The sequence below is a fragment of the Furipterus horrens genome, unplaced genomic scaffold, assembly GCF_987537825.1.
Source record: "Furipterus horrens unplaced genomic scaffold, mFurHor1.1.pri manual_scaffold_6, whole genome shotgun sequence".
Lineage (NCBI taxonomy): Eukaryota > Metazoa > Chordata > Mammalia > Chiroptera > Furipteridae > Furipterus > Furipterus horrens.
In genome coordinates, this window is record NW_028327176.1 from 93,465,197 (window position 1) to 93,489,923 (window position 24,727).

At 48.0% G+C, this 24,727-nt stretch overlaps 1 protein-coding gene across 1 annotated transcript in view; it reads left to right on the forward strand.

The window, feature by feature from the left end:
• The window catches only part of DAAM2 (dishevelled associated activator of morphogenesis 2), a 106,111-nt gene that overhangs the window by 69,030 nt on the left and 12,354 nt on the right, over nucleotides 1-24,727 (forward strand). The window contains exons 3-16 of the mRNA XM_090282346.1: nucleotides 1,373-1,462; nucleotides 3,612-3,686; nucleotides 4,111-4,205; nucleotides 6,919-7,252; nucleotides 8,110-8,220; nucleotides 9,437-9,540; nucleotides 10,637-10,703; nucleotides 11,733-11,850; nucleotides 13,619-13,757; nucleotides 16,408-16,466; nucleotides 16,610-16,794; nucleotides 17,381-17,677; nucleotides 21,873-21,980; nucleotides 24,303-24,329. Coding sequence (XP_090138472.1) covers nucleotides 1,373-1,462; nucleotides 3,612-3,686; nucleotides 4,111-4,205; nucleotides 6,919-7,252; nucleotides 8,110-8,220; nucleotides 9,437-9,540; nucleotides 10,637-10,703; nucleotides 11,733-11,850; nucleotides 13,619-13,757; nucleotides 16,408-16,466; nucleotides 16,610-16,794; nucleotides 17,381-17,677; nucleotides 21,873-21,980; nucleotides 24,303-24,329 — 1,809 coding nt within the window. The remainder of the gene's footprint in view (nucleotides 1-1,372; nucleotides 1,463-3,611; nucleotides 3,687-4,110; nucleotides 4,206-6,918; nucleotides 7,253-8,109; nucleotides 8,221-9,436; nucleotides 9,541-10,636; nucleotides 10,704-11,732; nucleotides 11,851-13,618; nucleotides 13,758-16,407; nucleotides 16,467-16,609; nucleotides 16,795-17,380; nucleotides 17,678-21,872; nucleotides 21,981-24,302; nucleotides 24,330-24,727) is intronic.

The following is a 24,727-nucleotide window of genomic DNA, read 5'->3' on the forward strand; positions in this document are numbered from 1 at the left end:
TTATATTCCTCTTGGACAGTTTTGATCTAGTGAAGGAAAATCTTAAACGTTCTCCCATGAATAAAACTATAGGGAGATCCTGACTTCTGTAGCTCAATTGGTTAGAATGCCGTCTCAGAACTGAAAGGTTGCAGGTTCAATTCCTGGTCAGGGCACATACTTAGGTTTCAGGTTCAATCCCCAGTCCCACCCCATGCAATCCCCAGTCTGGGCACAAACAGGAAGCAGTCAATCAATGTTTCTCTCTTGCATCAAAGTTTTCCTCTCTCCCCTCCACTGTCTCTAAAAACCAATGAAAAAAGTGTCCTTGGGTGAGGATTAAAAATAAAGTATAGTGAAAAAGTATAGATATTGATATTTTAGACACTTATACTTTAGATATTACTTTTTCTGTTTATCATTCTTTAAAATAAAAGGGTTAGTAACACTGTGCTTTATTTAATGCTAGTTTTGCTTTTGATTTAAAAAAAAACACCTCTCAGTAATTGAGTTGAGAAGCGCACTGTGTTCCCCAAGGCCCATTAACCATTTCTTTGATGAGGCTGAGCATTGCTCATGAATCACAGGCAAAGAATCTTCAAGAAGAGAGCCTCTTAGGGACCATCCAGCACAGCCAAACCTATAAAGTTCCCCCAAACTGCCCACAGAGCTGCCCTAAGTTTGATGAAATCAGAAACTTCCCCATTCTCCCCAGAAAGTGTGACCTAGCCTGCCAGAGCCCCAAGCCTTGTGCATTCCCTGCCTTGTCTTGGAGGTCATGTGGGCAGATTGGCTGCCTCTGGCAAGGTCACCTCCAGGAAGCAGGTCAGCGGCTCCCTTGGCGTGGCATGCCTGCCACTGAGCAGCCAGGAGAGCTGCTCAGTCTCTTGTCCTCAGGAGCTCCCCCCAGCCTGTGCTGGGACCCATGCTGACGTTAGGGGAGCCTGAGAACTTCTGGAGGAGAGACTGGATGGTCAGGTGGACTTTCAGAATAGGGGCAAGGACTGGATCTGTAGAATGACTCCTTTCTTTGTCTGGCCATGACTTGTGGTGTTGACAAATTTAAGAACGACAAAGGAAGGAAGACAAGAAACCCTAGGGTCAGAGGATTAAGGGCTAGCAAAGCATTGCAGTTGTTCAGGGCCTGGAGGAGGAGGGTGGATTTGCAAGACAAGGTAGGGTGGACCGGAATCAGGACAAGCATGGGTGGAAGCAGTGCAGGCTGGGGTTGAAGGTCTCTATTTCTAGCAGAGGAAAAATTCTCCTGTCATACCTTTGATCCTCTTTGAGAGGAAGATAGTAGACTGAGGGATAGGTTTGGAGGACTTGTAATTTCCTGGAGGGCTGAATATTCATCTCTGGATACCAAACATTTTTTTCTTGCTGTCTGCAGGATGAATTGGATCTCACGGACAAAAACCGGGAGGCTGTGTTTGCGCTGCCACCTGAGAAGAAATGGCAGATCTACTGCAGCAAGAAGAAGGTGCCCTCTCTGACCCCTTCTGCTGCCTTCTCAGGGTCCACAGCACGGGGCGGCTCTTGGTGTATTTATTACACATCGGCACTGTTCTAGGTGTTGGAGGAACGACAGTGAATAAATCAGGACACAAAAATAGCCCCTGCTGCCATGGAGCTTATACTCAGGGAAAGAGGATTCTGTTTTTCAAAAACCCTTTAAGCAGGTGCCTGCAGGCTTCCAGGAGTGGTGCGGGGTTGGGGAGGCACAAAGGTGGCAAATCTGGACTCCTTTCTGTGCCTGGAACCGTGCCTGGAGGGCGTGCCACCCTGGGTCATAGCTGGGCAGCTTTGTTGTGAGGACTCAGATTGGGAGGGAGGGTGTGGCCTTTTCTGCATCTTTAGCACCTGTCCTGACCCAGGCTCGGTATCACAGGGCAGCATGAGTATCAGGGCCACACATCAAGCCTCGCTCTGCCCCCTTTCCTCCCCCTCCTCTAGTTCATTAAAAGGCATTGTCAGCCTCCTGATCACAGCCCTCCTTAGACAGTGTGTGGCTTCAGTCAGGGCTTAACTGGATTTTAGCACCTGCCCTCTGTGTTTCTTCTGTCCTTCTCTGTCTTTTTTCATCTGTATTTCATTGCACGCCTCTTTCTGGGTCTCTCTTCCCCCCTATGTGAGCCTGTCTGTTTCTTTCATTCTGTTTCTCTTTTCTTGACCCACCTTCCTCCTCTCCCCTCCACTCTGCAGCTTTCAGACTTACAGCTTGTTCCTTTGACTTCAGGGTCTAGAGGTGTTTGGAACTTCGGTCCTAGCTATGCCTGCATTGATATCTGTCCCATCCAGAGCTCCACAATGAGAGTGACTGACTTTATGAAATCGGAGGATTAGGATCACACACCAGTTCTTCCATAGAGCATTTGCTACCATGCCCCCGACACTATGGAAGGCAGAGATTATGACTTTCTGCTTAGTACTTTCAAGACTCAGTACAGTGATTGACATGTAGTAGGTGCTCATTAAATGCATATGGAATGGATAAAGGATGAGCCAGCAAAGGTGGGGAAGTATGTGTTTGATGATGCATTTGTTTTTGGTTTTGTGACCCCTTCTCCAAGGTAGAGGATAGAATTTGGGGGCCTCAGGCATGGAGATTTAACACATATAGCCATACAAAGACCAAATCAAGGCAGCTTTCCCACTGGTCTAAAATTTGGATTTTATGAAACCAAATCGTGAAGTCAGAGTGGATGGAGTGGAGGGATTCAAGGTAAAGTCCAGGCCAGCTGGCAAACAGGTTCTGGAGGAGGTAGGTTTTCATGCTGATTTGGAAACAGGAGATTCTCAGAGAGCAGACGAGAAGGAATGGCCAGATGGGACAGGGACAGGAAGGAGCTGGGTCTGTGTAATGCCCAGAAGCAGATCTGTTGGCTGGAGGAGAGGACTGGATTTTCAGTCAACATTTATGTTTATCCAGCTCCCATCTTTCTTGCCCACACCTGGGGACGATTTGAGGCTTTATCTTGGGACCTGAGAGTTGGGCCAAAGGGCCTCTGATATGGGCTCTGCCTTCCAGCTACACAGACCCCTCCTGAGTCTTGGGAGTTTCTCTTTCCCTCTTTCTGTAAAGTTATTATTTATTGAGCACCTACTATGTGCCAGGCACTGCACCAAATGCTTTATATCAGTGCTTCTCAAACTATCTGGGAGAAGGACCAAGTTTTTAAATTTCCAAATCATCACAAACCAACTACTTTTATAAAATACAATGAGAATGATAGTATCAGAAAAATAAAATTTGAAAAAGAAACCCATATGTGTGAAATATCAGCACAAATTTTATTACATTCCACAGATATAAAAGTATATTTTGTTAAATAGAATCAGAACAAATGTAATAGGGAAAAGTGAATTTAGTTTTAGTTGTACATATTGTTCGTGGAAAGTGTATCTATACCTGCATAGTTTCTGCCCATGTCATTAGCTGGTCATGAGAGTCAGTGTTTATTATCCACATTTTACTGAGGAAGAAACAGAGGCCTGGGAAGATTTTGTAATTTCCTTGATGTCACCTGTCTAGGCGGGGCTGGGAAAGGACTCTGTCCACGGACTGAGGTGAGGATCTCAGGCCACAGACCTGTCTTGCAGGTTGGTCCATCCAGTTCTTCTTGTTGCAGGAGCAGGAAGACCCCAACAAGATGGCGACCAGCTGGCCTGACTATTACATTGACCGCATCAACTCCATGGCTGCAGTGAGTGGCCGCTCCTCGCTGCCCTGGTCCCACCTTGAGAGGCTGGGAGGGACAGCAAGCCTCTGTCATCTTTCCCTGTACCGCACACCCCACTCACTGGGGATCAGATCCCAAGATGCCATCATCGTCCCTCCCTTCTCTGTGTGACTGTAGAGTCGCACACCTACTTAAACATTGTACCATTTGTATGTGACACAAGCTTGAGATAAAGGCTGGGCCAATAATTCTCCCCATTTTACTGATGAGGAATGTGAAGTCCAGGGCCAGAACCTGAGTCTTCCCAGAGTCTGATACTCTGTCTTAGTAAGCCACTCCCTGAGCCCCCCACTTCCTGAGGCAAGGGTGGCCCCTCATGCCTGGGCTGGGGGTGCAAGGGCTGGAAAATGGAAGCCCAGTATGACCCCTGCCCCTCTACCTACCTCAGATGCAGAGTCTGTACGCATTTGATGAGGAAGAGACAGAGATGAGGAACCAAGTTGTGGAAGACCTGAAGACAGCTCTCCGGACACAGCCCATGAGGTGACTCAGTCTGTTTCTCCTTCCCCTGCTTTCTTCCACCTCCCTCCACCTAGTGGCTCCCCTCCACTTCCTGAAGCATCAGGCAGTGCCCTGTTCCCATCCAGGTCCCCTTGACCACCTCCACTCCAGCATCCCCTAGGGGTACTTCATTCCAGCTCCACACCCACTTTCTCTGAGGAGCTGGGAGGCTGCCAGGGGATGGATGTGTTGGGGAGGACGGGAGATCGGGAGATGAGCATAGGACAAGGAATAAGCCTCAGGTCCAGAAGAGCTGTCTAAAGAGAAGTGGTTGAGGATAGGTACCTGTCTTCCTTGGGAGGATAGAACAAGAAGGCAGGAAGGCTATATGTTTGTTCAAGGAGTGTACGGAAGGGCTCTGAGAAATACTCCAGCCACGAGGGGGAGATGTGTTGTCCCTGGATGAGATTTCACCTCTAGAGTGGGAGCAATAAAAAAAGGCAAGGAAAGGACAAGAAGAAAGCCCCCATTCCCCAGGCCACATTGTGCAAGGGCCCACAGAGGGGACAAGGGCACAGGTTCTTCTTGTGTCTGGGAACTGGCTTGTACAAGATTGTGAGAGGCAAGCGTTACATTTTCAGCAGTTGTGCAAACTGGTCGTTATACATAGTTGTGATTAAAATGTAATAATATAAATTTACGATTAAATGAATTATGTCAAAAACAGAGGTAATAAGTACTCAAAACTTATCACTCCCTAGTTACCTAATCATTTGACTCCATATTACTGTTATATATAATCTTCACTATTGTATATGCTCTTGAGTTTACAGCTGTTGTATATGCACGGCAGGAAGACTGTAAATTCAGTGATGTCATATTGATGGCTTGAAATCAGCTATGCTGGGAGCATTTATACCATGGAAATGGGCAAACCCTATAATTAGGCCTTTTATTTTTTTTCTCCAGAGAGCCAGTCTTTTAACATTTACAAGCACACTGATTGTGTGTGTGTGTGTGTGTGTGTGTGTGTGTGTGTGTGTGTGTGTGTTGTCTGGGCTGAGGTTTCTGCCCTGGGAGCCTGGAAACAGAATCTCCACTTGTCTTTCAGGTTGGGGTGGGGTCCAGGCATGGAAAGGGAATGCAGGAAGGATGAAGGATCAGGAAGTAAAGGGGTTGAGGAGAGTTTGCCAGATTTGTCTCCCACGTCAATTAATTTTTCTTTCCCTTGATATACTTCGGATTATAAAAGTTACACATAGTCACGGTGAAAATTTAGTGGAATATGGAAAAGCGCATAGTAATGTAAATAATACCTATTTTAACAACTTAATTTGAGAGTAAATTTTATTCTTCTAGGAATATTTGTATAACATACACACAAATACACTTGGGATCAAATGTATTAATTATATGTAGTGGTTCCCTCAGTTTCATTTATGACATTCCTCAGATCATTAATTATTGTTCTACTAAATCTAGGGTTCCATGCTTGTGAGTGTGTGTGTGTGTGCTGTGCCACAGATGATTTTAGCACCCGATGAAACCTGTTGACTGTTTTTAGAATTTTTTAAGTAGTAAAATAAAATAGATAAAATTAGATAGGATTAAAAATAAATCAATTAAATTGAAATACAGTTACCAAATGTTAAAATTTGTGAAGTAGCAATAAATGTGCCATAAATAGCAAGAACTAGCCACCACCATAATTTTCAAGTACTGATGAGGGTAGATGATATTTTGAGATACCTGCAACAGCTATAACTTGATATGAAAACCGCTGTGATTTCTTTGGATGACAAAGTCACAGATTCTGCTAATACCACTGTCATATATTGCCTACATTTATCACTGAAGGAAATGCTAAATTTCAGTTAAAGGTATTCAAAAATAAAAGTACAGGTATACCTCAGAGATATTGTGGGTTTGGTTTCAGACCATTGCAACAAAGCGAATATCACAATACAATGAGTCACACTAATTTTCTGGTTTCTTAGTGCACTTGAGTTATGTTTCCACTATACTATTAAGTGTGCATTAGCATTATGTTGAAGAAACAATGTATGCACCTTAAAAATATTGTATTGCTAAAAAATGCTAACCATTATCTGAGGCTTCAGCAAGTCAAAATAAAGTACAATAAAACAAGGTATGCCTGTATAATTTCATTTTCCCATCCGAGTTCATAGACTCTTGAATGCTAGCCACAGACCCTTTAAGAGAACATAGACTCCAGGTTAAGAACCCCTAAACTTAATGTTTCTGCTAACATTCAAGATGACTTAGCTTTTTTCTTGAAAACCCCTTGAAGAGTACCTTCTAGAGCTTTGGTCCTTTGACTCAGAGACTCTGATGTGCTACCCACAGCCTCCCATGGTCTAGAAGTCTTCCTTGTTGTCTGACTTTAATTCTCTTAATTTCCATTCTCCCTAGAGATGAGTCTTCAGGTTTAACAGCCGTGATAATTATTGTAATCAGTGTCATGATCATCGCCTTCACCTACACAGCACCATAGCTATGCAACTGACAGTCAATAGCATGCAAATACACAGTATTTAAAATGCAAATAAGATGCAAGTCCCCTGTGAGGATGACAGGATTTCAGTGCTTTAGAAATACTTTGTAAATGAGCCAAGTGGTTACTGTAGGTAGAACACATTGTGCACAGGTAATGGGATAACTATTTGCAAGTAGTTATATAGAATAATATGCAAGTCCAGGATGCCTGTTCTGCTAACGGCTCTGGCCTGGGCAGGTTTGTGACCCGCTTCATCGAGCTGGATGGCTTGACCTGTCTGCTGAATTTCCTCCGGAGCATGGACCACGCCACCTGTGAGAGCCGCATCCACACCTCCCTCATTGGCTGCATCAAGGCTCTGATGAACAACTCTCAGGGGCGGGCTCACGTGCTGGCACAGCCTGAGGCCATCAGCACCATCGCGCAGAGCCTGCGCACTGAGAACAGCAAGACCAAGGTGGCCGTGTTAGAGATCCTGGGGGCCGTGTGCCTAGTGCCCGGCGGCCACAAGAAAGTGCTGCAGGCTATGCTGCACTACCAGGTGTACGCAGCTGAGCGGACCCGCTTTCAGGTGAGGCGCCCACGGAGGGCTTGTATAAAAAGACAGGAAAGGCTTTAAGAGATATGGGTTTGGCTGAGAAAATGGAATTCTCACTAGAACATGGGTTTCCTCAGGCTGCAATACTGGCTTGCTTCATTTTTATGGCTCTATCTCTCTGGGCCCAGCACCTGGCTCATTACAAGGACTCAGTTAAGAATTGTTGAATTGAATGCAATTGTTGAACTTAAGATTTTAGGCCCTATACTAGGCCAGTGCCTGCTACAGGGAGACTGGGAACAGTCCTGGGAGCTGAGGCCATGCAGTTCTCATTTCTTCTCCCTGTCCTCCCAGAAATGTGCCAATGAGGTAGACAATAAGTATAAAGTATCTGGGAGCAGAGCAAGTCTCAATAGATATGAACTCTCATTGCAATCTCTATGGCTTATCCACCAGTATAAGCTACTTGTTATTCTGTCATCAAACATTTTCAAGCACCTGCTTTGTGCAAAAAGTAGCCCCTGGCCCTTTGCAGAAGGTGCAAAAGAGATCAAAGGCAGTGAACATGCTGTCAAGGAGCTGGGGAGCACACACATGAGCTGTAAAGCGCTGGAAAGTGCTGAAGCAGTATTTCAGCACTGCCCAACACAATAAACCATGCACCAAAGCCTGAGTGGAGGGGAAATATGGCAGGGCTGAGATGGCGATGTGGAGAGGCAAAGCATGCTTCTTGGAAGCTGTAGTGAAGGTCCCAGATAAGTTGGGTAGCTTGGGAGGAAAGAACAGATGGGGCATTCTGGGTAGTTGGAGAGGCAGGAGCAAAGACGCAGAGGATGGACCTTTAGGATCCTGAGCCCCTCTCTCCTTTCCTGTTCTGCCTTTACATCCAGACACTGCTGAATGAGCTGGACCGAAGTTTGGGCCGGTACCGGGATGAAGTAAATCTGAAGACAGCCATCATGTCCTTCATCAATGCCGTCCTCAATGCTGGCGCTGGAGAGGTGAGGCCCCTTAGCCTGGCCTTTGCTGTACCCTGACCTTCTGGATCTGGGCTAGAGTGTGTGAGTGCTTCCGGGGAAGGTAGCAAAGGAAAGGGCCAGGCATCTAGTTGTTATGGATGCCACTGCCATCATTGTCTTCAGATTATCTTCATCACCTCTTGCCTCTTTCTTCTGGGGCAAAGAAAGAATAGCTTGTCGTTAACCTCGTTGTCACAAGGGGCTCCTGGAGTTTCCTGCATAGGTAGTGTCATACATTATGTGTTGTCACGGACAAACCCCAATCTTGGCTGACTGATGATGGCTTGGGTGGTGGGGTCACTTACAGGAGGACGAAGAGTGTTAGCCCTTCTTTCTAGAGCTTTCTAAAGACCTACTTCTGGAATGGTTTCTGGATTGACTAGTCATGCTCCCTACCACCTTCTGTTAGGAGGTGTGGTTTTTTACTTTATTTCTTTCTTTTGGGGTCAGAATGGGATTCTCAGGCCATAAAAATAGCAATAATTAAAGAAAAATTTGAAGAGTAGATGAATGCCCCAATTTCTACGGTAATCAGATGCCCCAGTGAAGGTCAACTTATTGAAGGATAAAAGGGGCACTTTAATAATATCAACTTTTCCTTCTTTTCTGCCAACATTTTTTTTTTTTTTTTTGCCTCCAATCCAGATGACCTGAGTTAGATGAGGTGGATTGGGGGAATAATCTCACCCCAGGATGCTGACAATGCCTTTGTCAGTGCTAGTCATTTATGGCTGATATCTGTTCTGATTAGTTGGTAACCGTAACTCATTAGGTAATTTTTATTAACATCATTCCTGTAGGTAATATCATGCCCATTTTATAAGTGAGGAAACTAAGGCTTTTCCAAAGTCACAAAACAAGTGTAAGTGGCAGAGCAGGGATTTGAACCAAGACCTGTCTGATTGCCAAGCTTGTGCTCTATATCACTCTACAACACTGCTCTGTGCTGTTAAAAGCTATGAGAAAACTGGTAAGAGACTGAAAGGAGATGAGGCAGGAGACCTAAAGGGGAAAAATGAACAATATCCAAAGGTGTCTCCTCCCACCCTTTTTGGGACTCTGGGACTTGGAGCAGTTCCAAATGAGTTTGCTGCAGATGTGATGGGACGATGACTGGTGTGGCACTGTGGGTCTCCTGGGGACTCTTGTGGAAAGTGAGACCAGCCAGTGAGTCTAGTCCTCTTTTGCTGACCCCCAGGATAATCTGGAGTTCCGCCTCCATCTACGGTACGAGTTTCTGATGCTGGGGATACAGCCTGTGATTGACAAACTCCGGCAGCATGAGAATGCCATCCTGGACAAGTAAGGCCCATGGCAGACCTATGGGTACAGTGCCTTGGTGGGTAATGATCATGACCTTCCTCGAGGCTGCCCTTCCCACTGGAGACCACTTGCCATATCCAGCATCGATGCAGAATAAGCTCTGTGTGTATGGGGGGGGGGGTGGCTCCCCCACCCTCCTGTCCCATGTCTTACCTATGTCCCTACTGTCCTCTTTGCTGACCTGCTATCTTGTTTCTGATATTACAGACAGGTGGACCCTGTAGTCCTCAACCATGGCAGTACTGCCCCCTAGAGGGCATTTGGAAACATAGGGGAGTGTTTGGTTTTCAAACTGCCTGGTGGGGACACTGAGTTTTGGTTGTTAGGGACCAGGAATGTTAAATATCCTACAGTGCATTCCTGCTCAACACAAATGCCCCACTCAAAAGATAAGCCATAAAGGGCACAATTACATTCCATATGTTCCCAGTAGCCCCTCTGGTTCTGTCCCATTGAAGCAGGCTAGTTTATTACCCTGGGTCTTAAGGGCTCTAGAGAGGATAAATACTTTTGAGGTGGAGTCAGGGAGTGGATGGGGTAGAGAATGAGAGAGACTGACCTTGAGGCCTGCCATGGGGACAGTCTGAGAACACTGGGAAGGATACGTAGGACAGTAGTCCTTGACTGGGTGCAATCTAACCACCCCCTCCCGCCCCCATCCCTGGGGACATTTGGCAATGTCTGGAGACATTTTTAGTTGTCACAACTCAAGGTAGGGGGTGCTACTGGCAGCTAGTGGGTAGAGCTCAGAGATGTTGCTGACCCTCTTGTAACTGACAGGTTAGCTTCCCATAACCAATATAAATCCAACCCCAAGTGTCAGTAGTGCCCGATGTTAAGAAAGCTATCAGTTGGCCTCCCTGAAGGAGGAGCATGGGAGTCTAGGACAGAGGGAGTGTTGGTCTGCAGACAGCTGGCTTCTTTCTGGTTTTATAGATACAAGAACTGAGGTTAGAGAGACCTCATCTGAATGAAACTCTCAGGTTTAGCTGGTGGGGCTTGAAGGGTCTGTAACCCTCAATCAAGGACGTCCTGATGCTGACGTCAATGCTCTCTATACCCCCATCCTATCTAGGCATTTAGACTTCTTCGAGATGGTTCGGAATGAGGATGACCTGGAGCTAGCCAGGAGGTTTGACATGGTAAGGAGCCTGCCAGGGTGAGCTGACTACAGTAGGGTCCCTGGTGGCCCCATAGCCCCTTCTTCAGGTCCTGTGCTGTGGTAGGTCTAGTGTTGTTTGGGTCCCCAAAGGCTGGGTGCTGTGTCTGGAGCCCTCACCTGGCGGGCCTTACCTAGCAGGGTATTTACTCCCTAGGAGGTCACAACCCCCCAAGGAAAGAGACAGTTCTTTCTTACACATGAGTAGTCTCAAATGCCTCTCTGGACTACTTTCCCCTGCCTTCTAGCCATTTCCTGAGACACCTCTCCCCATCACTAACCAGATGCTGCTTAGCAAACAGAATCATGTCTTCATTTTAGCCTTAGTAACTCAGAAAATACACAACTCTGCTTCTTAAATATTGAACTATAAAACCCCTATGCAAATGGAAACCTATTTCTGGGTGGAGCTTCAGTCACCAAACACCATTCTAGTGCATTCTCTCAAAATCCCTGCATTTCTAGCTACAGAGATGGATGTTAAAGAGGACAAGCAGCTTGCCTGTTGTCACACAAATAGAGAGTAGGTCTGGAATTCAGCCCAGGTTGCGGACCTATGTGCTTCTTGAATGGTCTATGTCCCTGTTCCTTCCCTTGGTTGGAATCAGTAGTTCTCAACCAGGGCCGATTTTGCTGTTCCCGCCCCCGCCTGCCCGGGGGCATTTACTATGTCCTGAGACATTTTTAAGTTGTCACAACTAGTGTGAGGAGGATGCCACTGGCATCTGATAGATAGAGGCCAGGGATGCTACCAAGCCCCCTGCAATGCACAGGACAGACCCCTACAACAAAAATTATCTGGTCCAAGATGCCAATAGTGCCGAGGTTGAGAAACCCTGGTTCATATAATTAGCATATCTCCCTCCTCCTTTTTCAATCCTGGACCAGAGGCAGGGGAAGGTAGGCACTTCTGGGGGATGGGGTCAGTGGATGGAGGCAGGGCCTTCTCTCCCCTATTCTCTTCCTGCACTGCCTTCTCCCTTCCCAGTCACTGCTCCTTGCACTCCCCCAGGTCCACATCGACACCAAGAGTGCTTCCCAGATGTTTGAGCTGATCCACAGGAAGCTGAAGTACACGGAGGCCTACCCCTGCCTGCTGTCTGTCCTGCACCACTGCCTGCAGATGCCCTGTGAGTAGCCTGCTTCCTCAGCTGGCCTGAGCCCTGGCCCTGGGGCAGCTTGAGACAAGGTGCCAGGACCTCCTAGGTTGGTGAATCTCACCAAGTCTCTCTCTGCATCTGCCCCCTGGAGGCCAGGATAGGACTCAGGCCCCTGCTCTTCCCTCCCTCCTCGAGGCCAGGACTTCCACAGTCCCCTCAGGGAGTTGCTGGGACTTGGCTCTGAGCAATGCCAACATCTCAGTCCAACAAGCAGTAGCTTGATCACTGTGAATCAAACAGCTCTGGCCGTCAGCTTGACAGGGGAGTGATCAGGCCTCTTGGGGAGCTCCAGAAAGAAGTTCTGTGTTTGGGGAGTAGCACAGAGGTGGAATGAACAAGGTTTTTAAAAAATTAATTCCTCCATCTAGTCCTTGTTGGCTTCCATCCCAACACCCTTTCCCCTCCCTCCCTCCCTCCCTCCCTCCCTCTCTCTTCTTTGAGATTTTATTTATTTTTAGAGCAAGGCACAGGGAGTTGAAAAAAAGAGGGAAAGAAACATTGATGTGAGAGAGAAACATCAATTGGTTGCTTCATATGTCCGAAGCTAGGACCGAACCCACAACCCAGCCATGCACCCTGACTGGGAATTAAACCAGTGACCCTTTGGTTCACAGGCTGGGGCTCAATCCACTGAGCCACACTAGCCAGGGCAGGGGTCATGACTTTAGATGAAACGTGTTTTACTTCTGTGAGCCAGTGTCTTGGCTTCACCCTGTTTTCCTGGGTGAAATGTAAATGGAAAATGATGCCCCCTTGAAAATGCATATGTCTGTGGACTGGTGGAAAGAAAAAAGACCCAGTGGCCAGGACCAGGAAGCTCTCAGTTCTTCTCCAAAAGTCAGTCCAGAAGGTCCTGACTTCTGGTTGCATGAGTCCCTGTGCTTCATGTTTCGTGTGCAGTGTGTCTGGGTATCTCTGCTTCAGAATGGGGCTATGCAGATATGACCTTCCACCTTGTAGGCATTAATGGTTTGACTTCAAGGTCAGGTTCATGCCGGTTGACCTCCCTTGGTCGTAAGTAGAGATGAAGTATGGGGGATCAAGAACCAATAAAGAGAAGCTTGTGGCTATCATGGGAAAAGAAAGCCCACGCCCAGCCAGACTATGATTAGAGAGGATGAGAGTGGGGCCCTGTGAGATCAGACACAACACACGATGCCTTTGCCTTCATAGTTCAGGGTCACCTTCACTAAAAAAATCTTCCTGGATTCCATTACCACTTCTTCAACTCAGTCTGACTCCCTCTGTGTGCATACCTGTAATTAGTTTTCATTCCTCTTTCTCTGTAGAACAATAGCATAGATAATCCTAAAACCTCTTTTTTTTTTTTTTAACAAAAAAATTTCCCTGGAGATTTTATTACTCAGCATGCCATATTTTAGAGCAGACTTACTTTCTTAAAGGTGCTCTGAAAGATAATGTAAAAAGCAATTTGCATTCCAGGGCATAGGCTGCTCAGGTACCAACAGGGAAGAAAGGCTGCCAGGAAGCATTTCATGGAGTAGAGAAATATGTTGAGTGGGTTGACACATTCAGAGTGGGTCGGTCACAGAAAATCAAGAAATGTCTGGATTTGTGATTCTTCATCATCAGCAACTGCACTGCCTCCCTCATCAGACTAGGAGCTTGCCAAGGGAGGGGAAGGGCACGTCTCACCAGCCTGGGCCCAGGCATGGCTCTAGAGCAAGGCTCCAGGGCTCCGGGGCTCAGTAAAGATACAGTGCCTATTACCCCTCAGCCAAGCGCAACGGCGGTTACCTCCAGCAGTGGCAGCTCCTGGACCGCATCCTCCAGCAGATCGTCCTCCAGGATGAGAGGGGTGTGGACCCTGACATGGCTCCCTTGGAGAACTTCAACGTCAAGAACATCGTCAACATGTGAGCAGGGGTCAGCCCTCACCTGTCTTCCTTCTCCCTCCCATCTCACTCCTGTTCGGGGGTCTCAGCTCCCTCTCTCACACCAGACACCTCCAAATGAGCCTTGAGCAACATTGTCCGAAAGAATTCTCTGGCATGATGGAAATGTTCCATATCTGCATTGTCCACATATGTGGCTGCTGCTAAGCACTTGACATGTGGCTAGTGTGACTGGGGAATTGAATTTTACATTGTACTTCCTTTTAATCAAATAGCCATATGGCATGTGGGTAGTGATTACCATACTGGACAGCGTGTATTTATAGGGGCTCACTCAACTCTCAGTGATCCATTGCATGGAGTGGGTAGAGGAAGAATTTAAACTCATCAACAGAGAGGAGGAGTCAGTAAACTATGGCGTGTGGGCTAACTCCCCAGCTTGTGTTGGTACGGTCCATGAACTAAGAATAGGTTTTACGTTTTAAAAGAGTTGTTAAAAACACACACAAGAATAGACAACAGAGACTGTACATAGTATAGAAAATCTAAAATACTCTGTCCCTTTAGAGAAAGTCTGCTGACTGCTGATACAGAGCAGGACCATTTACCCAATGAGGCTGTTGGACAAGGTGTTACAGCCTAAGGTCTGACTTATTGTCTTTGACTGACCCTGAGTCCAGAGAAACACAGAGAACCAAGTTTCAAGTCGAATCAATTAATATTCAGACCTTATGTTAACACGCTGAGTTTTAATTTTAAACCTTTACTTATCTTTCAGTATAAGTCTGAGCCAGTTGCCCTTAAGGAGATAAAGTGGTTTTCAATGGTTCATTTTATTGAGTTCCAAAGCCAAGCAGAAAATGATGTTTAAACTATTTGGTCACTGTCTTCATTTGAGCAAATAGTCAGGGTTGATGTAGTTAAAATCCTAACTGGTATGTTGGGCAAGTACAAGTAGTAAAGATCAAAATGTAGCTTTATCTTTATTTTCTACTAATTCTTTACACTGTCCAATACAGAAGCTTTTCCTCTGTCAGAGGATGGACGCTCTTCAGATGCAATCATGTTGTTTTCCGCTTCTTGGGCAATGGGAGTTCTAAGATTACTTTAAGCTGCCAACATAGTCTCAAATCTGCAACTGAAAGGACTAGTCCCAGATGTACATGAACAGTCTAGTTGTGATTGAGCCTTAAATCTCTCTTCTGGGGCCAGGAAGCTGCCGTGGGAAGGAAGGGGGTGTGTGTGTGTATGTGTGATGGTTGGACTCTTCTCAGTTCTGTTTCTCTTTTAACCCCTTCGACACTCCATGCCCACTAGCTAACCAGTTTCTGACTTCCACCAGAGGCAGCATGGGGTCGGAAGGAGAAAGGGAAAAGGTCTTACCTGTGGGTAACTTAGTATACAGGCATCCTGCTCTCTGGGGTTGGCACGTGGGTAAAGTCATGAGATGTAGTTTGGCGTCTTCAGAAGTTTCCTGCTGCAGGCCTCTAACACAAAGCCCTGCTCACTGATCATGCAAGGTGTGTTTTTTCTCTCCTTCCCAGAGCTGACTGGTACCATCCCTTCCATCAGTTCTTGATTCATTGGCAATACAATACAGATTTGCACTGTTGAAGTGTCTGTTTTTCTCCTAGGTGGACTTCTTAGTCAGGACTTAAAATAGCTGCAGCCTAGTTCCTCCACAATACTTACATCTGGCCCAAAGAAACCTTCCTGCAATCTTCATACCAACAAACTCTAGGAGCAGGAGCTCAGCACTGCTGTCCTACTTAATGCTTCTTCACTCTCTGGGCCTGCCTGGCTCCAAGCTAGGCCCCAGCCTGCCACGCCTCCTGCTCAATGTACAGGAACATGCGTCCAAACTCTGAGAGGCCCAAAGAAACCATTTCACTGGATGGTGGCAAGGGAGGTAGCAGCCCTGGGGAAGGTGATGGCAGTGGCTCTCTCCAAGGAAGTCGCTGCACAAATTATTGCCGCCTCCACACTCTGTCCCCTCTTTATATCCTTGGTTTGGTTGAGGGGGCCAAGAGTCATGGATGTAACTGCCACATTTTCAGATTTACCAAAGAAACGATTATTGGGATGTCACTTGTGTTATACCTTGGGGTCTTGGTAAAAGTTTACTTTTAACCCTTGTTACAAGAGTTTGATGCAAATGAGGACTTCTTGTGATTTAGATACATCCCCTCTTCACTCTCAACACACTCATTCTGTGTTGTTGGAATGGGTGCTTTCTCTTACTCTTACACGTTGGTCTTTGGAAGCCTGCACCATGGTAGGGCCAGTATTTTGATCTCTGACAATGCAAAAACCTATTTTTACAAAGGGGTACAAATAATTACAACTAAGGGAAACCTGAGAGTTAGGGCTAGTTCTACAATTAGTTGTTTTCTCCAGCTCTTGTCTCAGGAACTTCAACTATTTCACAAAGGGGTTAGGTTATAGGGTACCTAAGGGTCCTTTTAGCTTTCACAGTCCAGGCAGACACATAGTGAGAACTGGGCAGGGATAGGGACTTGGAGAAACATCTGGAGAGTCAAAATCCTGTCCTCCTTGATGTGACCAGACAGAATGGAGATCAGGGCACCATTGTGGGGAACAGGAAGATGATGTGTCTTCTGGAGAGTTGTGAGCCAACATTCAACAGGCCCTTCCCTCTACTCCCCACCAGGCTCATCAATGAGAATGAGGTAAAACAGTGGCGAGACCAGGCAGAGAAGTTCCGGAAAGGTGAGGAGCTCTGTCTAACCCCACTACTCACTCCACACACTCCTTCCCTGCCCAGGCCAGGACCCACCTCCACCTTTGCAGGGGGACACACACAGACTCACATTCTTTCTCTCCACTTCCTCTTCTGTCCCACCCCATCCCAGAACACATGGAGCTGGTGAGCAAGCTGGAGAGGAAGGAGCGGGAATGTGAGACAAAGACATTGGAGAAGGAAGAGATGATGCGGACGCTGAACAAGATGAAGGACAAGCTGGCCCGAGAGTCCCAGGAGCTACGCCAGGCTCGGGGACAAGTGGCTGAACTGGTAGCCCAACTCAGTGAAATTTCAGTACGTGAGCACTTTCCTCACCTTTTACAAAGATGAGCTGAGACAATCAGGACAAGATAGGAGGAACAGGTGTGGTGAGGGGCTCAGGACCCCAGAGTGAGAGAGAAGAGAGAGAGGCACCTCAGCCCAACATAGAAGGCACCCCTGAGGCTGTAAGGGCAGCACCTCTGTGTTTCTTAGAAAAAATAATGTTCCTTCCTTTGGGTGACACTGTCCTAGGAAGCACACCTTGGAGGCAGAGTATGGGGGGATTTTGGCTCTCCCCACCTTCAGCTGGATGCCCTTGTGCAGGTAGTAGCCTACACAACCCTATGTATCCACCTGCTGTTGCACTGTGTGACTGTGACTTTGTTCAGTGTCTGTGTATGAGTGTTCAGCTTATGTCTATCTATGGCTGTATGTGTGTGTGTTTGATGCTTGAGATACAGAAAGGGAAAATGGGGGCTAATGTACGTGGGATGTAAGAACAGAATTGGAGGGTCTAGTGTAAATGGAGAATAAGGGTAGAAAAGGAATAATAGTGGGGAACCTGAAAGGTATTACTGCTGATGGCTTTGCTCTTTTGATTTTTTCTGTCTTCCCACAGACAGGATCTATATCTTCTCCACCTCCCCCTGGGGGCCCACTTACCTTGTCTTCCTCGATGACAACCAATGACCTGCCTCCACCTGCACCCCCTTTACCATTCGCCTGCTGCCCCCCACCGCCACCACCCCTTCCACCTGGTGGGCCTCCCACTCCCCCTGGTGCCCCGCCTTGCTTCAGCATGGGCCTGCCCCTCCCTCCAGATCCCTTCCCCAGCAGTGATGTGCCACTCAGGAAGAAGTGTGTCCCCCAGCCTTCCCATCCGCTGAAGTCCTTCAACTGGGCCAAGCTGAATGAGGTGAGTGACTGGGGAGAGGTCAGTGCATCCACTCTCCTACAGCTGGGGGCAGGAAGCCTGTCGTTTGCAGATCTCTCCCCAGACTCTTTCTTTGAGGGGGGGGGGTGTGAGCAGAGACACAGTGGATGTAGAAGATAGAGCTGCTAATGCCAGGCCACTCATTGTCCACTGGGAGGAACATATACCCTGGGAGGAGACGGCTGGGCATGTGCTAATGCTCACATTGACAAGCCACCTGCAGATGGAATTTGCATGTGCTGAGGGTTAATGGAGTAACATAGATCCCAGAGCACGGGCCAAGCAGGGCTGCTTTCTAGACAAGACAAGGACTGGGCTGGAACTCTTAAGGATAGGGTCCATCTGAGGAAAAGGGTAGAAGATCTAGGCAAAGATCTTGGGCCAAGGTCTAGAGATGGTAAAGATCAGGGTGATTGTATAAAAGACTGAAATGAGGCCATGACAGGTGATGATACCCTTGCAATGAAGAGTTTGATGCCAAGATATAGCCATTTTGGCTTCTCATCAGGGGAAAGGAGCTACTTTTCTAGATGGCTCGGTGGTGAGAGGTCTTCATGAATAGTACCCACTAATCATGAATCCCAGGTCTATGTGTGGAGTTGATGCCTCTGTTGGACTCTGATGAGCGTAGAGCAGAGATGCCCAAGGTCACATTAGATCCCAGGTAAATGAAGGCCAGTTCCAGTCTGAGACAAGCCCTGCCTCTGGTTCTGTATGTCCTATTAAGAGGATCAGTGACTCTGTCCCTGAGATAAATACATATTAGGTATTTATTCATTTGGCCTGACTCACACTCATACTTCAACAATAGCCGTGGGAGTAATGGGAGCCCACTGACTTTGTTGTATGGGCCTGTTGGACTGCCTCTTAGGAAATTCATAACTGTACCATTCTAGGTGAACTTACATGAGCTCAAATGGACATTCAAGTGGAAAGAAACTTGGGATTGCTTAGTAGGTTGTCAGCTATTTATTAGATGCCTTTTCCTAATGGTAGGCCAGCTAGCCAGTCATTCTGAAGTCTGCTTTGGGTGAAGCTTTTTGCTGGGGACTGTGATGGATAATATTAAAAAGTGAGACATAATGTTGCCCTGTAAGAGCTTTGAATCTGGAAATTAGAAAGTGTGTTCAAAGAAACACCTAGATCCTGGGGATGGATTGAAGGAGAGGTTCTAACCTCTAACCAAACCAATTTTGCCTCTAACTGTGTGACCTGGGAAATTCACTTATTAATTTGTCTGTACCTCAGTTTGCATGTTTGTTAGATGATCTCTAAGATTCCTTCTACCTCTGGTTTTATAATCTAGGTGGAAAGACAATGTGTGACTACAGCCCATTTATAGTCTCCTGAGCCTCTCATAACATCTTCTGAGCCTCTCATAACATCTTCAATATGAATTATTAAAATTATAGAGCCACCTGTTAGCAACACTTTGAAGTAACACTGTTAAAGTTTGTGACAGCTGCATTGTACAGCTGTGCCCATGGATGCTTCTCCATGGCCACAAGGCAAGCCAGGAAGGCCAAGTGCATGTGAGCAGGCACCTCTGAAGAACCAGAGGCTATAGCTATGTGGCAACATTTACTGTTCATGATCTGATCAGAAGTAATATATTTTATAATTGTGGTAAAAAAACCAAAAGATATAGTTTTTGTCTCCTATATTTATAACTTATAATTTTAAAAGCGTTGTGAAATGTTGACTAGGCACCTTAACAAGGAAGACAGACAAGGCAACTAATATTTTTGCGACATTTTTATCATATAGAGCTTTACACTTAGGATTTTCTCTGGGGTCCAGTAATAATAAAGTCTATGTGAAATTTTCAGGGACCCAGAGAACTCCAGAGTTCCATTCCTAGACTGGAAAGTACAAGTTCGATGAAATAGGCATTGGGGAGCATTTACAGGAGCTGCAGACATTTCTCAGCAAGGGTGGGTGGAGGGGTGTCAAGTAATATTTGTGAACCTATTATCCCGGTCCTGAGCTCTTATTTGTGTGACAAGTGGTTATTTCATCATTTGCGCTTCAGGTTTTTGATCTGTAAAATGGGGGTAATTATGACGTCCATATCAAAGGTTGTTTTAATACATATAAAGTACTTGCAACAGTGACTGACACTTAGAAAGTCTTAATAATAATAATAATAGATTACTGCTGACGGTACTACCATGTGTGCTTTAAGTCTGTTACTGCACTTAATCCACATTTTAACTCAGTAAGTAAGCATCATTGAGACTCAGTTTTCCTATGTTTAATGGAGTCCCCCGCCATTTGCCAACAGTCCCATGGAGTTACGAGGCTGAGGGAGAGTGAGCCAGCGTGGTCTCACTGACTCAAAATGTTCTATGAGGGAAACCTAATGAAGTGTGTTTTTGAGAAGGATTTCCCTGCCATATCCAAGATGTCTCTAGGAATCTAGACTGGAGGTGATGAGATCTTGGCCAGAGTGGTGTAAAAATTAAATTTGAGAATTAGTGTGCATGGTAGGTGAAATTTAGGATGTGGAGAACACAAGGCGTGGATGGACCTCTTGTCTGGCTCTAGAATCAGTGGCAGCTCCACCAAGAGTTCTTGTGGCGAATATGGGGAAGGGAGAGCGTTTGGGAAGATGTGCTGGAGACACTGGACGCTCAGTCTGTTGTTTCTTCCTAGTGTTCAACATCCCACTCTCTCATTCCAGCCCATTTTTTTCTCATCCCGGGCTCACCAGGCATAAGGAGCAATGGGAAACTTCACCTCTCTGGGCCTTCCCAGTGTGCCCACCACCATCCCAGGCCTAGATTTAGGTGGGGACTGAATTAGGAGTTTCTCTCCCCTGCCTTCTCCATTTCAACTCCTGACCATCACCCCTCTGCCTGTTTTGTACCCGATGCCAGGAGCCTGGCTTCTCTCCTCAGACCTCTTCCCCTACCTTATGTGTGCTCCTGTGCACTAGCGCATGTGTGTGTGTGTTTTCGCATACGCACGCGCACGCGCGCACACACACACACACACACAATGGTTGTTTCTGCCATGAAAAGAATGTGTCTGTATTGGGTTTGGCCAGTTGCCTGTATCCCTTGCCGCTCTGAGCTTCCCAGCCCGGCATTCCACAAGAGGGTCCCTGGCCTTAGGAAGGCCACAGGAATGTCCCCACCCCCTGCTCTGGCCTAGCCTCCCCTTTTCCAGAGTTTAAGAAAATAAAAGTGAGTGAAAAATATGTTTCTCTCTCCAAGCTTTGCTGAGGGGGAGACGGAGGGAGGAGGAGACAGTGTTAGGAAGGTTCCTCAGCTGCTCTGCAGTCAGGGGAAGGTGGGGAGAGTCTTTCTGGAAAGACAGCAAAGCTGTAGATGAGGTGAGGATTCCTGGGAGTAGGGGGGTGGAGCATCCGCAGGGAGGGGCTCTGGTCTCTGTCCTCTAAGCCGTTATCGGGGTGTTGCAGGACCACTGGAGCATTCTTGGCTTGGCTGACAGCTCCTCCCCAGGGTTAGCAGCTTCTCCTTAGACCCCTGGGGTAGGGGTTCAGTCCAAAAGTATTACACAGAGGTGGGGCAGTGCCTAAGTTGGGAGACCTTTGATGTAAACTCCCAGGCCGATCCCAGTCTTAAGGGACAGGACATCCTCCGTGAGTCTGACCCGTGGGAACTTGTGGCAGTCTTGCTGGCCTCAGCAGTCACTGGAGGGGCCAGGATGCCCAGCCTCTGGCATATGGCCACTTTCTGGGAACCTGGGAAAGTAGGAAGAAAACCCCTGGGAGAAAAATGACCATCTCAGATACAGGAAATCCCATCTGCACTAAGGATTTCAGGATCCCAAATACGTGTGAGCATGCTTCCTCCCAGTGATTGAGCCAACCCCAGCCTTCAGGGACAGTGCCCTGCTTTGGCTTTGCTTTTCTGGAAGGAGCTTCATACTTGCCCATCCATCTCTTCGGCACACCCACTGAGTTCTATAACGTATGTGTGGCCCCTCGTGGGAAGGAGGGGAAGGGGGTTGTCTCTGGCCCCTATCCTCGAGCAGAGGATTGAGGAGGAGTGGGGGTTTGAGGGGGGAAATTGACCCCTTTCTGAAGGCCTGAAAGCCTGGCTGTCATAATTGTGCAGCTGAGGGACAGGTGGGATTAGGAGGGCACTGGACATCTCCACAGTGAAAAAATTGAGTCAACCATGGGCCTTCTTCCTGCCCTGAATCTTAGGAACGTGTCCCTGGCACCATATGGAATGAGATTGATGACATGCAGGTATTTCGGATTCTGGACCTAGAGGATTTTGAAAAAATGTTTTCAGCCTATCAGAGGCACCAGGTAAGACCCTGCCCCCACTAGCCTCTTGGGTCTTGACTTTTAGTCTTGACTTCACATTTGCCCCTCGAACCCAACCCTCAGCCCCTCCCTCCCTCCATCCTGCACATATTGAACGATTTGATTCTTTATCAGGTAGAATGTGTTTACTGGGAATGTAGATATGAGTTAGAGGTGTGCAGCGCGGTGGAGGGAGATATCCCATTGTATTAGTTTATTTATGCATCAAGTGATGAAATAGCATTTTGTCCATTTCTCTCTTTCCTCCTGGACCACTGGAGGTGGAGTCTGCGGGCCTGACCACTATTCACCCTGCTTTTTCTTTGGCCCCAGCACTTAGGGGCTATACCTAGAAGGCATTTTAATGCATCAGACCACTTTCTCCACCCAACTCCCATCTCTCAACACCCCCAAGAGTCAGGTAGCAGAGGATGTTAATGTTTCAAGGAAGGTGGAGCTGCTCCAGGTCCCGTTAGGGGGCTGAGGCTGGAGCCAGCCTCGTCAGGCCTCCAAGGCCCTGGGCTCTGCTCTGTAGACACTGTGTACAGATAACTGACGAGTAAGCAGCAGTGGGGGGGGGGGGTGGCGGGGCTGGTAGCAGAGTACAGGTCATTCCCGAGCCAGGGATCTCAAACTCTGCTGAATACATGTGGGAGTGCCAAAAATGCTGACTCTTGAACCTCATCCTCAAATGAATGTGAGTCAGGAAATGAACTGGGGCCCAGGAATCTGCATTGCAGCTGGCACATGTAGGGGCCTTTCCCCCAAGTTCAAGCATTATCAGCCAAAGGCCTTAAAGTACTTGCTTTCTCTCTGGACTCCCTCCAAGGGGCTGTTTCCACTGACGGTTATGCTGTTTTTTTTCCTGTGTTTTCTCTGCTGATCCCAGGGTTCTAGCCCTGAGGACTACCCCATGTGCCAGTGAGTGGGGTTTGTGCCCTTCTGGGTCCTGGGCAGTGGCTCCAGTTAGTGACTGGGCTCCCCACTTCTTTCTGTCAAGTTCAGACCTAAGGCTGACCCTTCCTGAGGGCAGTGGGGCTGAGAGCAGGTGTCACTGCTGCTAGGGGACTAGCCAATGGCGTGGGGTGGGCGCTGGGCTCTCGCCCTGTTTCGGCTCTAGAAAACGCAGATGGTTGTTTGTATAGTTTTAATGTGGGTGCTCAAGGCATCTGATTCCAGGAGACATTTGCAGCCCCTGCCCACGTCAGACAGGCGCAGCCACAGGCAGCCACTGGAGGGAGTCCTCCGAGCACCCACTTGGTGCTCCTGCACATCAGTGATCCCAAGGGGGTGCTGGGGATGAAGGGAGTGAGTGCATGGTGTGTATTGGGCATGGCCAGTCACACGCCTCCATCTAGTCTGAGCATCTTCCTCGGGGCCAGCGTTCTGGCCTGGCCCACCCAGTCTCCGGGATCCTGAGGGGGGGCTGGGATGAGAGCTGGTAGGGAAAGAGGGGCTCTGGGGTTGAGGACACACCGCGTCTGGGACCTCCCCATTTGGTGAGTGGAGAAGAGTTAAGATGGAAAGCCCCCGTCCCACCTCACCTCTCTGAGGCCACTCAGCCCAGCACCCTGTTTGTGGGCAAAGCTCACCCAGGCTACTGTCACTCAGCGGTTGCCCAGACTCTGGGCTGAATTCACAGCAGCAGAGCTGGAGAGATCTCAGAGGCCATGCTTCCCTGGCCGCCTCCTCTCGCTGCCTGGGACCTGGATGGGTGTGGGGAGGAGGGAGGTCCTTCCAGCTGTGGGTCTTCCCTCTGGGGTGTCAGTAGGACCCGACTCACTGATTTCAGCCCCATCAGGGTCAGCAAGGGAGACCCAGGTGGAGCTCCACCCCCTCAGTTCCCCTCAGAGATTCAAAGGCAGGTGAGGAGCAAGGGGCTGGGAGCAAAATTCAGGGAAACCTGCTGTCCCATGCCTCACTGTTTTCTCCCCTGTTGAGAAAGTTGAACTCTTGGGGTGGAAAAGCACCCTCTGTCCTCTGGGTAGATTCCCAGCAGAGGAGAGGGAAGCCTGGGATGGGGGAGCTCGGGCCGGTCTGCCCTGACTGGGGAGTGCTGGGTGGCCCCGGTGTGCCCAGGGCCAGTGGGAGACGCTGCCTGTCCTCTGCTCTGTTTGGCTTATGAGTGCATGTCTGCTAGAAGCGGCTCCTGTTCAGTGCTGCTTACAGGTCTCCATCTCCAGCCATGGGGTCTCACTGGGATGGAGCAGACAGAGTAGAAAATGAGGGGTCCCTATATCTCTCCTCCTATTCTTGGTCCCCGTACCTCTTGGCTAACATTGTGCATGTTTAATTCTCTGTTGGCTGTGGCTGCTGCCTGCCTAGGAGCTGATAACTAATACTTCCCAACAGGTGAGTTACTCGTGGGGCTCTTGACACTCCCAACTTTTAACTGCTATCCTGGACTGCTGCCCTGTACTGAGTCCTAAAGAGTGGGCCTGTCCATTCTACCCTCTACCTTATTACCCATCCATATAGGGTGGTGGCAGGGGGAGGGGGGGTTCCCCAATGAGAAGGCAGAAGTATAGGAGGCGGGTAGTGCACACAGACCCCGGCCAGCGGTGGAGGTGAATGTGTACTGGAGTAAGGAGAAAGCTTCCAGGTGTATTGTCTTACCCAAGGGAGGGTCCCACATCAGACCGTCCAGTAAGACTGCGTGCAGGCTGGGCACAGTTCCGAGAGGTAAAGATGTGAGTGGTGACCCCTGCAGTTGTACAACATGGAGCATGTACCTGGAGGGGCCTTCTAGG